The sequence below is a fragment of the Mesoplodon mirus genome, assembly GCF_964341445.2.
Source record: "Mesoplodon mirus genome assembly, chromosome: 2".
Lineage (NCBI taxonomy): Eukaryota > Metazoa > Chordata > Mammalia > Artiodactyla > Ziphiidae > Mesoplodon > Mesoplodon mirus.
The window spans coordinates 210982558-211000564 of NC_138977.1; the positions used below are offsets into that span (position 1 = coordinate 210982558).

Here is an 18007-nt window from a genome sequence, read left to right on the forward strand (position 1 = left end):
TGGTCCCGCTAGCATCAGCCTTGCGTGGTATTTATTTTTTTTACAGTAATTTGTAATCTATTGCAAAAATAATTTACTATAAATACGGTTTCTCAACACCCACCTCATACCTTTGAGTCAGAAACTCTGAGGATGGCCTCAGCAACCTGTTTCAACAAGCCTTCTAGGTGATACCAATGTCGGTCAAGTTTGAGAACCACCGCTTCACAGAATAATAAAAGTCTTAGTGGCAACCAAAAGCTGATTAGATTGTGGCAGAACCTGTTCGAGAGTAGATTGGTTTATTTAAAACCTAATTGGACTTTTCGAGGGTGGTGACCCAATCTGTGGAGTCGCCCCAGGAGCCGGAGCTGTCGCATCCCCGCCTCTTCCACTTCCTGTAGCAAACAATAAAGGCCATGCGTACAGTTAAAAAAAAAAAAGAAAAACCTATTTTGTTAGCACTTACTGGTTTTAATTAAGTTATATAGGTTAATGCCTCCTGAAAGGGGACAATCTCCAAGTTACAATCTTGAATGATAAGCAGTGGTGTGAATACGTCCACTTATGTTTAAAAAGAAATGCGTGTTGTGTGTATGTTTGTAATAATATATACCATTTATGGACGGATGCACGAATCTATGTGGAGATTTGGAGTGGAAGCTACATGTTTTCACTAATAATCCTTTTTATCCTTTCTTTTAACCATACGTATATAATTTTTCCCAATTAAAAAAAAACTAGTTAAAAAAAAAGATAGGCTTCCTCCTCCTTCACCGCCTCCGCCTCGGAGCTCCGGCAGCCCCTGGGCTGCGACCGCAGGAAGGAAGGAGCCCCTCGCCCGCCCCGACGCCCGGCCTGTCTCCCCATGACTGCACCCGGCCCCGCTACCGACGGACGTCGCCCCAGCGCCCGGGTTTAACACGGTCGGGGGCCGCGGAGGGAGGAAGAGGGAAATCCGGCAAGTCCCGCGTCCCTCTCGGCCCGGCGTGGTGCCTCGGCCGGAGCCATGACCTCGCTGACCCAGCGCAGCTCGGGGCTGGTGCAGCGGCGCACCGAGGCCTCCCGCAACGCCGCCGACAAGCAGGACGAAGACGACAAGGGCGACTCAAAGGAAACGCGGCTGACCCTGATGGAGGAGGTGCTCCTTCTGGGCCTCAAGGACCGAGAGGGTTACACATCTTTTTGGAATGACTGTATATCATCTGGATTACGTGGCTGTATGTTAATTGAATTAGAGTTGAGAGGAAGGTTACAGCTAGAGGCTTGTGGAATGAGACGTAAAAGTCTGTTAACAAGAAAAGCGATTTGTAAGTCAGATGCTCCAACAGGGGATGTTCTTCTTGATGAAGCTCTAATGCACGTTAAGGAGACTCAGCCTCCAGAAACGGTCCAGAACTGGATTGAATTACTTAGTGGTGAGACGTGGAATCCGTTAAAATTGCATTATCAGTTAAGAAACGTGCGGGAACGATTAGCTAAAAACCTGGTAGAAAAGGGCGTGTTGACAACCGAGAAACAGAACTTCCTTCTTTTTGACACGACGACACATCCCCTCACCAACAACAACATAAAGCAGCGCCTCATCAAGAAGGTGCAGGAAGCCGCTCTCGACAAATGGGTGAACGACCCTCACCGCATGGACAAGCGCCTGCTGGCCCTCATCTACCTGGCCCACGCCTCGGACGTCCTGGAGAACGCGTTCGCGCCCTTCCTGGACGAGCAGTACGATCTAGCCACCAAGCGGGTGCGGCAGCTCCTGGACTTAGACCCTGAGGTGGAGTGTCTGAAGGCCAGCACCAACGAGGTGCTGTGGACGGTGGTGGCCGCCTTCACCAAGTGACCCTGCGCAGAACCGAGCGTCCTCCTTTCTCTCGCGGGAACCAGTCGTTTTTCTTCCAGGGACTCCTGGTTTTCTGCAGTTTGTACTTCCCACAATATAATTGGCTTTTGTTCTATGAAATGGCTTTTTCTTTTGTGTATGTATGCAGGATTCTGCTGGTACGAGAGGCCTTCCTCTTTCTGTTGTGAAAAAAGTTTCACCGCCATTCTGGCATTCCATTGCTCGTTGCCATCCTCACTGTTGCCCGTTTGGGTTCTGGTGTGCCTTGACCGTCAGAGTACCTCCAGGTTCCTCACACGCACATCTTTTGGATTACCTCAGGTTGAGTTTCTCCCACATGTGCATGTACATCTCGCATAATGCCTGCAATTCAGACAGAAGTCACAAAAAGGCCTTTAACTCACCAAAGGTAAATATCTATCAGGACATTTTATACATAGACCTCAGTTGAGATGTATACTTAGCAAAATTATTTTTAAATTGAAATACACAGTAAATAATATAAAGTGCCCCTTGGATCTTGCTTTCCATGTAAATCTATTGTATTATTACACTTGTCATAATTTTAACTATTAAATCATAAAGGTCCAGTTGTTTCACACAGCCAGTTTGGGATGAGCTGCATTCCAGTTATGCTGTATATAGTTTGAATTATATAGAAGTTGTTCCTTCTTCTGGCCACCACTGCCCATCTTAGTATTTTGCAGGGTTTAATTAGTTGTACACCTGGTGCCCCTTACTTTCTACAATCATTGTAATTTGATGGCAAAATAGACCTCTCATCATTGAAGGAGAGAGAAAACATGTGTGTCTGATTGGTCCCAAGATTTTTTGAGCTGTGCCATTCATGGTACTCTTTGCCTATGCATCTCCTTTCTGGAATTTTTTTCAGTCTTATTATTTTTATCATTTCTGTAGAGAAGAGGCTTGTGACCAGTACTAATCTTGAGTACAGTTTTATCTTTTTCTGTCCACAAGTAAATTAATGTCTGCTCTTAAATAAATATCTACTCACGCTTTCTTGGGGGAAAAAAATCAAGTGTCAGCAGTAGCAGATGTTGCATGTAAATCGTTAGCAAGTAACGACTACAACTCAGATGATTAAGAGTTTTGTAACAGAAAGCTCTGCTATGTTTTAATTTTTATATACAATTATGATAATTAGCACATTGTAAGAATATAAACCTTTGCTTTTTAGAGTTTATTTTTACTATTTCTTTATCATTGTTTATCGTATCACCATTGGTTTCATAATGTAAATACTATATATTGAACAAATTAAATGTCAAATTTTTTATTACCATAGTTCATGTTACTAGTGGGGCTTTCAGGTGTTTAGAGACTTTTTTGGTAATGTTCAATTCAGAAGTGCTAGATAGTGTATAACTCTAGAGTTGAATTTTAAGGGATTCCCTAATATGTATACTATCTTTTTATCTGAAGTAATAAATAAACTATGATCTTGAAAGTGCCTGAATCAGAAAAAAAAAAAAGATAAAGGCCTGAGACACGAAGAGGCTATGTGAATGCCAGGAAAGAACGTTCCCTGGAGGACTGGGGTCTGTAGCTGGACCCTTAAGAAAGCCCTCCTCTAAGGTGGGTTTGTGATGATTAAGAGTGGCAGTCAGCTTGCAAGAAAGGAAAATGCTGCAGAGGGCAGCAGTGTGTAGCTAGAATTAAGAGGGAAGACAAACCAGAGAGGATGTACTTTTCTTTAATATAGTAGAAATCTATTAAAAACACAATGTAGTATTTGACAACTCTTATTTCAATTGTGTATTTTAAGAACTAATGCCAGGAGGATCTTCCATGAATATAAAGTAAACTTTACAGCTGTTTTAAAATTTCTCAAATAAGAACTCTTAATGAACCCCCAAGATCAAAAAATAGGAAAATATTTGTAAGCTTCAGTATAGTTTTCTGATAGCTTTTGTTTTCAGGATTGCTTTTAATCTCTCCCTGTGTGCAACATAGATTATATTTGGAAAGAAAAGTTATACTGAATGTTATTAGTTCTCACAAAGAGATAACAGTTGTGTGTACCAGACACCATTATAAACACTTTACATGTATTCATTTATTTTTCACTGTGATTCTGTGTGCTTTTAAAGACAAAGCTGGAGCAAGTACAAGCTTTGACTAAGAGAGTTCCTTCAAATAGGCGTTCTGACTTACCACTTCCTTTGAAGTGTCAAAATCTTAAAACATTCTCACTCAAATTTAATCGTGTTTATCTTCAAAAAGAACAGTATCTAAAACCTCTAGTTCTTTAAAGCTGGTAACTCAGTAAGTACATAAAATTTAAAGACTCCACATTGTCATATATGCAGCTATTTCCTTTCACTACTAAAGTTAATTAAAGTATAGCCACTGCCTTTGGAAATGTACCAACTCACTGCAGAGCATAAAGGTATAGAATAAACTAGTACATGTTGGTTAAATGGGAGATTGAATTCTTTAGCTTAGCTTTCATTGTATTCCTTCTTGACTAAAAGTAGCCCCAGATTTGCCTACCTTCTTTGCTATCTGTACAAATGCCTAAGGTAATGAATTAGAGATGTGTACATAGTCAAAATAACTATGCCTTTTGCCCTTTTTAGTCATAATAGGTGTTTTGAATGTTTGCATGGAGATTTGTTGCAGGGCAAGCTACTGGCTTTTTCTGCCTATTGAGTGTTTTGGGGTACAGTACCTTGAAAATATATCCTGAGATGACTCTTGGGTTATATCATCCATTTAAGTTTGATGGAAAAACAACCTTAAATGAATGCTGACGGATGCAGGTGCTCACCAGTCATAGCAATCCTGATTTGTTCACTGAAATCTGCATCGCCTTTCTAGTCTTAGGGTGCACATTTTCAGCTATTCTATGTTTCACGTGTACCACTAAAACAAGAAAAAAGGATTAGTTTGAAAAAGATGATAATCTAGGCTCTACAAGGATCAGAAATGGCAGAGTCATCAAAGTTCTTTAGATCTATTTGAAAGTGGTGTTTAATAGTACTCCTACATTCTTCGTGGGATATATTCTGAGGGCAGAAAGAACAAAAACAAAAAATCTCAAACATCACAGATTTATTTCTAATAGTACTATTCGTAATGTAATTTTAAAACTTTTATGTCTACTCTAGATAAAATGAATAATTAATAAATTTTGTTAGTTAAAACTCTAATAAGAGGAAAGAAAAATATATTTAAAAAAGAAGTTTTTGAGGGGAAAGCCCTCTGATGTTAAATTTGAATTTTGGGAAAAAATATATATATACACATATATCTTAGAAGTAATGTTACCCCAGTGGAGGGTGCCTGTATCTTGATATTTAAATACAATTCTCCACAAAAGAAACAGTATTTCTTGGGGAAATGGTTGCTTTTGGGTCTTAGGCCCAGAAAGTACAATAGTACAAAGGTGAGCCTGGAACATCTTACCAGAAAACAAGGAAGTGCCCCAAAACTAACAGGATCAAGTCAAAAGTTCACATAACCCAGCTTGAGGGGACTCCACTGGCTAAATATGAGTCAATCACGGCACTAAAAAGAATAATGACTGTGATAGATGGTCAAATCATTAAATACATTTTAAAAATCCGTAAGTCCAGAGTGATACTCAAAATCAAGGGTCGGGGAAGGGATTTTTTTTCTTTATAGATGAATGCCAGCCAATAAACATAGATGGAATTATGGAATTGGAAAAATCACCTTGTGCAGTCCCCAATAATTCAGGCAAAGGTCATCAAGAGAAGCTAAAACCCATCTTGGAAAAGGAGGTAGCGAAAAGGAGGATGTTCACACAGTGTCAGAGTATCACTCCATATATTAATAATTACAAAGGGGAAAATATACCTTACAATGAAGAAATTCAGCAGTCACCAACTTAGCCTAGTGCTCACACTTAGCGCCACTAATGGTAGAATAACCTGACTTTAGAGGCCTCTTGATTTGATGCAATATGAAGTAACAGTGTTACCTATGAAGGAACCTTGCCAAAGATGCTTAACTTAAATATAATCAAGCCTTTTGACCCAACTTCCAGTTTATAGGAAATACAGGGATAGAGGAACAAGTAAAATGACCCTGAGGGTAGAATCAGATCCAGAATGTGGGACATAAGAAAACTGGCCTAAATTCTTCAGAAGGTCAGTGTCATTAAAAAGAGTGGGGTAAAAGCTATAACAATTGAATGCAATGGGAAAATCTTGATTGGGTTTTGGTTTGGAAAATAAAGCTATAAAAGAAAATTTGAGGACACTTTGGGAAATTTCAATATGGACTGGATATCTGATGATACTGAATCATGGTTAGTTTTATTAGGTGTGAAACTTTCTTAACTTACTTAGGAGAATGTCCTATTCAGGTATTTAGGGATGAAGTGCCATTACATCTATGACTTAACCTTCAAATAGTTCTGCCAAAAAATTATATAAAATTTTGCTAAATTTGTTGTGTGTGTGTACACACACATACCTATATGGAGAGAGAAAGAATTAAAAAGTGGCAAAATATTTAACAGTCATTGTGGAGGATGCATGTGTTTGCTCATTGTACTAATCTTTCAACTTTTTGTTGAAAAATTATGTCTCAGAATTTTCAAAAGAAAAAGATGGAGAAAAGTGTTCATAGACTAGTTAGAATAGTTTTGACTGGTGTTGTGCACGTTGGCAGGGAATGGTGAGGAAAGGCAGCAGATAGTTGAGGAGAAATCTAGGACCTAGCAGTAGTTTAACAAGCTCAAAAGTAATATAGGAGATTATAAAAGCTCGTGTGATTGTCAGAAACAAAAAGCCACAGAAAGCCAGATGGGTCAAGGCTTAGCTGGAAGATGTGGGCAGTGGAGTTTGAAGTAGTCACAGGAGCTCTTTGAAGGCCAGGAAGGAAACATGAGAAAAAATTGCTTTGACTTCCCCACATGCAAGAGAGAGTCCAGTGGGCCTTGCCCTCTGATGTGGTGAAAGAAGCATTTTTCATTTTTTGGTTCTGTTTGGATTTCTTTTATAACAGCCTCCATCGGTAGTCTTAAGATGGTCTTTTACACCCAGAGTTAATTGAATTATCTGCATCATAGCCCCTGAAAGTACCCTCCTTTATCTGTGTTTCCCACCCCCATATTCATGTGGCCTGTTTATTTATCTTAGAAAAAGCTTATTGCAGAAAAAGCAGGAAAAGCCTGGTACATTCCACATCACATCACTTTTATTGCACAGTGGATAGATAATAAAACAATCTTTTTTTAAAAGGATACATATTATATCAAACAACCATGGGAAGTAGGGGGATATATATTCTCTCATGTAAAGAGGAAAAAGGAGACAGTTAACATGACTTTTTCCAGAAGCCAGAATGAGCCCCAGAGTTTTGCCACAGTAAGACTAGTGGTCCATAGTTTGATATGGTCACATTTAGCCAATTTATTGGTATTGTGTCAGCAGTTGGGAAAAAAAGAACTACGCAATGGAGACCTTAATGCTCACAGAACCATTAGGTGGCAGTGGGGACACAGGTATCTTTTGAGGTCCGATTTGCACCCCCACCCCCCACCCCAGTGATGGAGCCTTAGTGAAGGAGCATTGCCGAACAGATTTGTTGGGGAAAAGACAGCCACAAACAAACAGCCAAAAAAACTATGGTTTATAGTATCCAAGTGATGAAGGCCTGCTATTCATCTATACTCAACTCCTGTTCTTGGTTTTAATATACACATTTTTACTTGTACTTGCTATAATTTTTTAATAAAATAACTTTATATCCAAATTCCTTCAGATCACCATGTTCTGTTTACAACATCTCTCTGTTGCCAGTGTTAGAACATAAGCTGAAACATAAGTAGGAAGTGTGGCTCATCTTGTTCAAGACCCAGTACATTTAATACATACATGCTTCTATAGGGACACCTTCATTCTCTGTAATTAGTGATCACGAAGGGCTCTTTGTGGTCCTGGTAGGGGTAATGGGTTGGGGTTCCTGGGAAAAGGACTCAGATTTCTGTGCAAGAGGTTTATTGGGGTATACCCTTGGGAACATCACCTGTGAGAGGTAACAGGAGCAGGATAGGGCAGAGGGAGAAAGAAGGAGCTGCAACACGGTTGCAACAAAGGCCTCAGCCAGTCCTGTAGGAGCTCTGGAGCTGGGATGGCCCTTCAGAGATGCTCCCCGCCTGAAGTCAAGGGAGCCAGGGCTTTATACCCACCCAATCCCGAATAATCAGCCAATAGATATGGGCTGCCCCTGTGAAGGGGGCTAAGAGCAATTCAGCTGAAAACTCAGCCACCAACACTCCCTCGCTCTGGGAGAACAAGCACCTCAGTCCTGAAGAGGGAATCTGGGTAGGGCACCCAGCATCCACAGTAGGGAAGAAAGCATACTTTCCCCGTGGCACCCCTGTTTTTGGCACCTCTAATGCTGCCTCTCTTGCAGAAGCTACCCATTTTATTTATTTATTTATTTATGCTTATTTATTTATTTGTTTTTGGCTGCGTTGGGTCTTCGTTGCTGCCCGCGGGCTTTCTCTAGTTGCAGCAAGCTGGGGCCACTCTTCGCTGCAATGCACGGGCTTTTCATTGTGGTGGCCTCTCTTGTTGCAGAGCACAGGCTCTAGGTGCGCAGGCTTCAATAGTTGTGGCGTGTGGGCTCAGTAGTTTTGGCTCGTGGGCTCTAGAGCTCAGGCTCAGTAGTTGTGGCACACGGGCTTAGCCGCTCTGCGGCATGTGGGATCTTCCCGGACCAGGGCTCGAACCCGTGTTCCCTGCATTGGCAGGCGGATTCTTAACCACTGCGCCACCAGGGAAGCCTGAAGCTACCCATTTTAGAAACCATGAAACAATGTCACCTTCTCATCTTGTTTTCCTTGTGTTAAAAGTTAATGGAGGGGCTTCCCTGGTGGCGCAGTGGTTGAGAATCTGCCTGCCAATGCAGGGGACACGGGTTCGAGCCCTGGTTTGGGAGGATCCCACATGCCGCGGAGCGGCTGGGCCCGTGAGCCACAACTACTGAGCCTGCACGTCTGGAGCCTGTGCTCCACAACAGGAGAGGCCGCAATAGTGAGAGGTCCGCGCACCGCGATGAAGAGTGGCCCCCGCTTGCCGCAACTGGAGAAAGCCCTCGCACAGAAACGAGGACCCAACACAGCCATAAATAAATAAATAAATAAATAAATAATTTTAAAAAAAGCTAATGGAGGGCTTCCCTGGTGATGCAGTGGTTGAGAGTCCGCCTGCCGATGCAGGGGACACGGGTTCGTGCCCTGGTCCGGGAAGATCCCACATGCCGCAGAGCGGCTGGGCCCATGAGCCATGGCCGCTGAGCCTGCACGTCTGGATCCTGCACGTCCAGAGCCTGTGCTCCGCAACGGGAGAGGCCACAACAGTGAGAGGCCCGTGTACCACACACACACACAAAAAGCTAATGGAAAAATGTCTCAGCACTTCCTGCAGGTGTTTGTTTCTAATTGATTTCTGATTATATATATATATATATATATATATATATATATATATATATATATATATATAATGCTGTAGGAGAGCTTGCTTATGCTTAAGCATCTCAGGTACAAAGATTAAGCATTTCCATTGTTGAAGGATGCTCCAAAAATTTTTGGCACAATTGGTGATTATTTACTCTGGCACATCAAAAGCCAATAGGGCAAATTTTATAAAAAGAAAAGCCATTAAGGTAAGTTGTTTTTTTTAAGGAGGAATAAATGATATGTTCTGAAAATAGCCTCTTTGCAGGCAGAAAATGCATGATCAACTATTTATAAATAAGTTTTTTTTTAATTAATTTATTTATTTTTGGCTGTTTTGGGTCTGCATTGCTGCATGTGGGCTTTCTCTAGTTGCAGCAAGCAAGGGCTACTCTTTGTTGCGGTGCGCGGGCTTCTCATTGCTGTGGCTTCTCTTACTGCAGAGCACAGGCTCCAGGCGCATGGGCTTCAGTAGTTGTGGCACATGTGCTCAGTAGTTGTGGCTCACGGGCTCTAGAGCACAGGCTCAGTAGTTGTGGCACACGGGATTAGTTGCTCCATGGCATGTGGGATCTTCCCGGACCAGGGCTTGAACCCACGTCCCCTGCATTGGCAGCTGGATTCTTAACGACTGCACCACCAGGCAAGTCCCAAGAAGTTTTTTAAACTTTCTATTTTTTGCCTGATTTTGTCTTCTTTTGTATTCTGTGATACTGATGCCCTTCTTATTCTTTTTTTCCAGTTTCAGCTAAAGGAATCACCTTTCTCCCTTATAGTAGTTTGACTAATTCTACTCACTAAATGTCTTTTGTATGTATTCCCTCTTCTCCATCCCAGTGCTGCAGACCAAGTTGTCAGCATTTCTCACCTAGCCTGATGCAGTAGCCTAAGAATGGGAATCCTTCCCTGAGATGCATCTTCCATACTTGGCTGCCGGATTGATCTTCTGGAAACACCAATCCAAGAATATCCACACCTACTTGTCAGAATCCCATTTGTTAGCCCAGCATATAAGGCCATTAGTGATATGGCCACAACCTGCTTGTCAGCCTGAGCACTGACCATACTCTCCACATATGAACCTACCCTGTTCTTTCATGCATTACTGCTTTGCCCCTAGTGTCTGTTCTACATCACATGCCTTTCCCCACTTTCCTGCTTGGAAGAATATCTTTAATGACCCAGTTCTGATGAGACTTTGGTGACTGCTCACCAGCTTTCACAGAGCTCCTTGTTTCCCATTTCTGCTCCTTTAGTGTTTTATATCTAGTAACGAATACCCTGGGCTATTGGGGTTTAGAATGGAGCTACTCTAGACATCATATCTAAGGGGAAGTGATTACATCTTGTTCTTCTTTGCATCGTCAATATTTGGCAAGGTGTGCCTGGCTCTAGTAGAATTCGGTCTCCTTGAGACACATGGAGTTTGCTATCAAAAGCAAACTTTTGACAGAAGTGAACATTATATTTGACTTTGGAGAATATCCTAAAGATTTCTTGTAATTAGCATTATAATATTTCTCTGACACATGGGCATATGATATCAGTTGCCTCATAAGGTTATTACTACAGTAACATATAAGGAGTTAATGTTTTGAAGCATTTTCTTGCTGGAGAGAATTTCTGATTAATCCTAATTAATGACATGTCTCTTTTCAAGCAGTTGAAAGTGATTTTTACATTCCTGTTTGCTGGTAAGTATATAGATAGGAAAAACATGACTGCAATTGCTTATGAGCAATCAATGTATCTCTGGTTTATTTTTTTTTCAGTGTTACTGATTAGGTGCCTAATTTGATACTTTCTCCACAGGCAGAGTGAATAGAACCAATTAACCTGACAGTGGAAGAACAAAACTCATGTAACTGGGACAAGAAAGTGACTACAATCTATAGATATATGTGGCCATTCGTCTTATGGTTTATGAAGAGAAAAGTATTGAACACAGAGCCCATGTTTGTTTACTCTCATTTTTGCTGTGACTTCTAAAGTGCCCTGGATTAAGTCACTTTCCTTTTTTCTGTCCCATCTAAAAAAAATGATAACATATTTCTTGTATCCTCATAAGACAAACAAGTTGATGTGAATATAATAGCTGCTTCTAACAGTTTGTGAGCCCGGATTAAATGGTTGTGGGCTTTTTTTGGTTGTAATTGATGCTCTGTTTTGTCTTACTCCATTTTTCTTTTGCATTGCTCTCAGATCTCTATTTTATAATCAAAGGAAGACATGACAACTTGCTTGACTGGCAGGTAAAACAGCACACTGGACCTAGGATCTGTAGTTCTAGTGTGGATTCTGCCTCTTACTAGCTGTGAGACCTTCAGCAGGAAGACCTTAACTTTGGCCAGCCTCCATTTCCTTATCTGAGCCCTGAGATTCTGTGATTCTTAGTTTATAGGAGGTCAAGAAAGTTGACATATGATCTTCTCTGATTAATCCAGTCCATAGACAATTATTCAATATTACCTCCATCTCTCCTTCCTCTGAGTTTCTACTGAAGTATATCAAGGCTACACCATCTAACCAAATTAGTCCTCTGATGGTAAGCTCTAGTAAGGCAGGGTTCAATGTATGAAATCCCATCTCATCTCCTGCCTCCCTGCCCCCACCCCGGCCAACTCCCAGATCTAGGCATTTGTTGTAGACTCAAATAATATATGTTGGCTAAAGGAGGAAGCTCAGGGACTCTACAGCTATCTATAAGAGTTGACTTCTTTTACCTTACAGAGAAAAGAAAGGTCATTTGGCAAGAATTTCCTTTGATAACTTCCTCCTCCAGCACATAACACCTAAAAATAATTTGTGTTAATTCATCCTTGAAAAGATCGAAAAAATGGGACTATATTAAAATTCAAATCATGCATACAACCAAAAGCAGCATTACTAAGTTAAAAACAAGCAACAGATCACAAGAAGGTATTTGCAAAAAGAAGTAGTAACCAGAATATTTTTTAAAAATCCTTCATATCATTAAGAAAACAGACAAATAACCCAACAGAAAAGTGAAAAGAATGGGGAAGAGGAGGAAGAAGAGAAGATATGAACAAACAATTTACAAAATGACACCAAATAGCCAATAAACATATGAAGAATGCTCAAACTTATGAATAATCAGAGATATATCAACATAAACTTATCAAATGGGAGAAAATTTTAAATTTTGAATTAAAAAAACACTCATGCACAATTGATGGATATTGTTTTATCCACTTTGGAGAGCAAGTTGGCTTTATCTACTGAGGGGATACTGACATCAACAGTTTAAAAATTAGATCTGTAGTATTTACATGGTAATAAGTTCCATGGAGAAAAAGGAGAGTAAGAGGATGGGTAGTGCAAAAGGAGGGCATAGGTTGTATTCATTTTACAGCAAATAGTCAGGAAAGCCTCACTGAAAAATTGACTTTGGGACAGATATTTGAAGGGAGTAAGAATTGTGAGCCATGCGGACATCTGGTAGATCATTCCATGCAGAGGGAACAGCAAATGCAAAGACTCTGAGGTGGGAGTGTTCCAGTTTTGGGACATGTTGAGTTTGAAAGGTCCATTATACATTCAAGTGGAAATGCCACAAAAGCAGTTGAATAGATAGATATATAGACGATACAGAGATAGATATCTCCCCTCACTAGAATGTAAGCTGCATGAGGGCAAAGCCTTGTCTGAGAAAAGAGCAGTGATAGGGCAAGGCCAGGGCAAGGCCCTAGCACTGAGAAAAGAGCCTGGCATGGAATAGGTGTTCAACAAATATTTCTTAAGTGAACGTTGAAGCTACTTGAATAGAAGAGAGTGAGGAAAACATGGATGAGGAAGGAACACTAGCATTCACAGGCTGGGTGGTAGAACAAGAGTCTGTAAAATAGACCAAAGTCCCAGCAGCCAAAGGAAGGAAATCCAAGATAGAATAATGTCACAGAAGTCACAGAAGGGTTTCCATAAAAAAGGTGTCAAATATTGTGAAGATCAGGTGAGGTGAGAACTGCAGAGTGGCTCTCTGTTTTTGAGAAGTAGAAGAGCCTTGGTGACTTTGTGGATGACAGTCATTTTAGCCATATCGTACATATTATGTGTATGTGATATGTATGTATCTCATATGTGTATGAAATAAATAAAGGAGACTTGGAGAGGAGCATGTTTGCTGGAGGTGAGAGTGAGAGAGAGAGAGAGAGAGAGAGTGGAAATAAAGGGTTTAGTTTAATTGGGGCTAAGTTAAGTGTATGGTGTCTGTTAGAGATCAGCACAGAAATATAAAGTGGGTACTTGAATTTGTTTAACAAATATTTATTGGGGACCTGGAATTCCAGATCTGTTAACAGCAGGTAGTTTATATTGGATTAACCCTTTTGCAAATAATAATTATAAACTCTGGCGGGGGGCATTATCTAAAGACATTAAAGAGTAACCAAACTAGAAACTAGAGAAGAGTTGACGCTTAGAAGGAGGGAATGACACTAGATGAGTTTTCTGTTTGTTTTTAAAAATGATTTCTTCTGCCTGAGGGCACGCTTCAGTCAACTCCATGCTGAGGCTTTTAGAATGTGGACAGAAACCCACAGTTTTGGTGAACTGGTTTGAGGAATTAGAAGACAGAGTTTGAAGTTATCACAGCAACTGGAAAAAGTTAGTGGTCATGGAGGTATCCTAGAAAGGAGAAAACAACAGAAGAGAACCTCCAAATTCTGTGCATTAAGTTTTCCCAAACCTCTGGCTGATCTCTGAGCAATACTCATGTGAGGCAGACTTCCATCAGCCCAGCTAATGATGAAAGAACTGAATAGAAATTTCAACCCTTGCCCACCACAGAGGAGAAAAACATAGTCTAACCAAGTTAACTCTTTTTTTTGTGGGAGAGGGACTTAAAAATTTTTTTTATTGAAGTATATTTGATTTACAATGTTGTGTTAGTTTCTGGTGTACAGCAAAGTGATTCAGTTATAAATGTATTATTTTCCATCATGGTTTACTATAGGATATTGAATATAATTCCCTGTGCTATACCATAGGAACTTGTTGTTTATCTATTTTATATACAGTAGTTTGTATCTGCTAATCCCAAACTCCTAATTTATCCCTCCCCCACCCCCTTTACCCTTTGGTAACCATGAGTTTGTTTTCTATGTCTGTGCCATATGTTATGTTATGTGAGAGGAACATAACAGAAACCATAGTCTCTACAATGTATCATTCACATTGTGCAAGCACAATCTAAAATTAGAGACAATCAAAGAAACATAAAAGTGGAACCATGTTCAAGAGGAAAGACAATCAATGATGCAGAAGTTGGGATTAGGAGAGAATTATTTTAAACTAGCTATTTTAACTGTTCAAGGACATAAACAAAGATACACTCATAGTGAATGAATAGACAGGAAACCTCAGCAGAGGAACAGAAACTATAAAAAGGAACCAAAAATTCTGGATGTGAAAAATACAATATCTGAAATAAAAACTCACTCAATAAGATTAACAGGTGACTGGAAATGTTAGAAGAAAGAGTCAGTGAACTTGAAAATAGATCAAGAGAAGTGATCAAAAACTGAAGAGAGAAAAAAATGTTGAAAAAATTTAATAGAGCCTCAATGACCTCTGTGTCAATATCAAAAGTTCTAACATGGTTGTAATTGTCACCCCCAAAGAAGATGAGAGAGAAAATAATTCGGAAAAAATTTTTAGAAAATAGTGGTTAAAATTTTTCCAAATTTGATGAAAGACTTGAAATTACAGACTCAGGTAGCTTAGTAAATGCCAAGCAGAGTAAGTAAATTTAAAAAACAAACAAACCATACATAATACTCAAACTGCTAAGAGCAAAAGATTCTAAAAAATACTGAGCACCTACTGTGTGCTAGGCCCTGGAATAAAATAATGCACAAGACAGTTGTAGTCCCTCTACTCAGAGCCAATACATTTTTAACTGAGAAAACATTTTTAAGTATCAACTGACCATTAGCCGGATGAGCCACCGATCACCCACATGTCTAAAATGGAATTTATCTTCTTTTCTCCAGTGTTGCTTCATTTCTTATATTTCCTTTTTCAAGAAATGAGGTCACCTGCCACATTCTCCTGAGGGAAGCCTGGAGTCCCTCTGGGCTCATCCTTTCCTTTCTTCTCTACCTCAGTGGGACACCAACTCCATTTATTATACCAAATCTCTTTCCCCCTCACAGCTGCTGTCTTAGTTCAATCCCTTATCATTTAGAGCTTGGGAGCCTACTACATTGTCATCCTGCTCTTTCTTCTTTCAGCTGCCAGAATCATTATTTTAAGCCCCAATCCTTATCAGCCCAAGGAGAGAAACCTTGTACACGTGCTTAGGTAAGGATACCTGAGGGTACTGAGGCATATTGGGCTTATTTTCCCACCAAGAGGATAACTTGGGCTAAGTGTTTCACCTCCTTAGGTGATCACCTCTTTGTATGATCGCTAGCACTTGGGTAGACCAGCTGACTTAAACTAGGAGAGTGGTCTTTTTCAGTGAAACTGTTTTTGTACTCTCCCCAGTTATACATGATTGACTACTCTTATTTACTTTTTACATCGCTTTTTGTGGAATAATATTCATGCCCATCATTTATATTCCTTGGGTCTTTGCTTCTAACCTAGATTTAGTAGGCCCCCTTATGTCTGTCTAGAATGGGTTTAAGCAATTCATTTGCCAAAACAAGGTCCAAATTTCTCCAAAATATTATCTTTTTCTTGCAATCACTTTCAGCTCATCAGCATTTTTGATTTCAGATCAACCACGAAGAGAAGACTATGGCATTGACACTAGGGAAGTGGTTCTCTCTGAACTTAGAGACCAGCTCAAACTAGGAAAGATAGAACCTGCAGAGAGATTTGGCTCACCCAGCTGAACAGGGGTGAGTCATCTTTAACTTTGCAGGGATGCCTCCCCTACTGCGTCGCCCCTACCTGAGCTGCCCTCCCTCACATTCCTGCTCCTGCTTCTGCTCCATCTTCTATATTCCAACGTGGTTGGGTACAGGGCTGGAACCAGGTGAGCCAGCTCTTACCTCTGCCCTCACTGGCTTATGCCAGTCCTCTCCCCTGTGGCCTAGTGTTCTCCTTCTAGGAGCTCCCAGACAGTAACCATTCTCTGGTAAAGTTTATAGTATGTCACCTACTTGAAAAGTATGCACATATTCTGTTTATTTCATTGCCGAAGCTAATTACCACATTAATACTTTCTGTAAATACCTCTCCTACCCAGAGTTCTCTCCCTGAACCTGTTGAATAATAACATAGGAAAGGCTCTTGAAACCTGGGAGAGGAATATTCCTCAAAAGCATCCAGCCCAAGACACGTATGGCAAGTCTGTTGCCAACTCTCTATTTCTGAGAAACTCCTTTAGCATGCAGGAGACCCCTTTAGAGTTCACTAAAATGCAAGTTAGATGCAGCAGAAGTAGTAACAACAAAGGTATAAAAAAGAAGGAAAATAAGTTTTTACAAACAGTGAGTAATGATAGCGTTTTTTAAAAAATCAATATCTGTCCACATACTTCTATGCATGAGGTACATCCATCAAAGTGAGTGGGTGATATTTGTCTAAGCCTGGCTGAGCAAGCCAGTGCAGCATGACTCACCTTCTGTGCTATCAGTAAACTGCCAAGCCTCTTGCCTGGAGTTAACAAATAAAAGAAACTCTACTCTGAATATGTCACTAGTTGAATCTTTAAATGTAATCCAATTACCAATCAACTCACAAACTTTCTCCATATTCTTCAGGTTGTTTCTAATCTTCCTCCTAATCACTCTGCAGCCTCGCTGGATTTTATTGGGTTTATCTTAGTTTGCTTTGAGAAGGGATCGAAATGTCTCCTACTCTAAGAAGATCATTGTGTATCCACCACCCCCCCCACCTCACAACAGGTTGGGTAGAGCAGAAAGGTGATCTCATAGGGTTTTTCCACCCAATTATTCTGATTTTTCAAACACAAATGTATGAAAGCCCCAATCGTTGCCTCTTAAAATCCCCTTTGTACTCAAAGAGGAAGCTTGGTGAATAGTTTCAGCAAAGTATCAGGAATATCAGATAGCACTGATTCACCCAGTTCTGGAAACAAACCTGTTTCTTCAATCATTGGTTCAAGATGAGAAAACTCTAAAAATGTGAAAACTTCCCTTTGTCATGTACTAATATGGCAACAAACCAGAGATCAGCCTGTCCTCTGACAAACATGACACATGAATTTGACAAGTGTTCCATCTTGTTCCACCCCGGCTCATGCTGTGCCCTTCTGGTTACATTGCTCCCCGTGTTCTCTATTCAAGTCTTATTCATCTCTGGAGGTCCCACTCTCTCCCAGTAACCTTCCCCAATTTATTGGCTTAGAGGGAGCTTTTCCTCCCCTAAACTCCTCTGGCACATATGTCAGAATGTGTTAATTGGCATTTAGTTGATTTCCAGGGTAGAGATTGTGCTGAATTCTTATTCTCACACCTATGGGGTGCTGGTGCTTTACTTATAGCACTGGTGTGCAATGTTGACTGGGCATCAGAATCACCTGTGCAGCTTTTAGGAATTACAGATGCCTGGGTCTCACAACAGAGTTTCTGAATCAGACGCACTACTTAGGTGATTCTGATTTACCCCTGGAATGAGAACTACCACTTTGCCATCATTGTAAGGATTACATGAGCTAATATGTGGACAGGCACTTTTTAAAAAACTGTAGACTTTCATTACAAATTATGACTTGAAGTGAATTCTATGGCTGC

The 18007-nt window shown here is 40.5% G+C and overlaps 1 protein-coding gene across 1 annotated transcript; it reads left to right on the forward strand.

The window, feature by feature from the left end:
* Positions 1-484: 484 nt before the first annotated feature.
* On the forward strand, positions 485-3293 carry LOC309792572 (Golgi phosphoprotein 3-like). The gene has a single exon (XM_082602258.1). The coding sequence runs from the start codon at positions 989-991 to the stop codon at positions 1820-1822; it is 834 nt and encodes a 277-aa protein (XP_082458384.1). The 5' UTR covers positions 485-988; the 3' UTR covers positions 1823-3293.
* The last annotated feature ends 14714 nt before the right edge of the window (positions 3294-18007 follow it).

Bases quoted from the DNA above. Each gene is read 5' to 3' on its own strand.
- LOC309792572 (XM_082602258.1), top strand. From the start codon at position 989: ATGACCTCGCTGACCCAGCGCAGCTCGGGGCTGGTGCAGCGGCGCACC.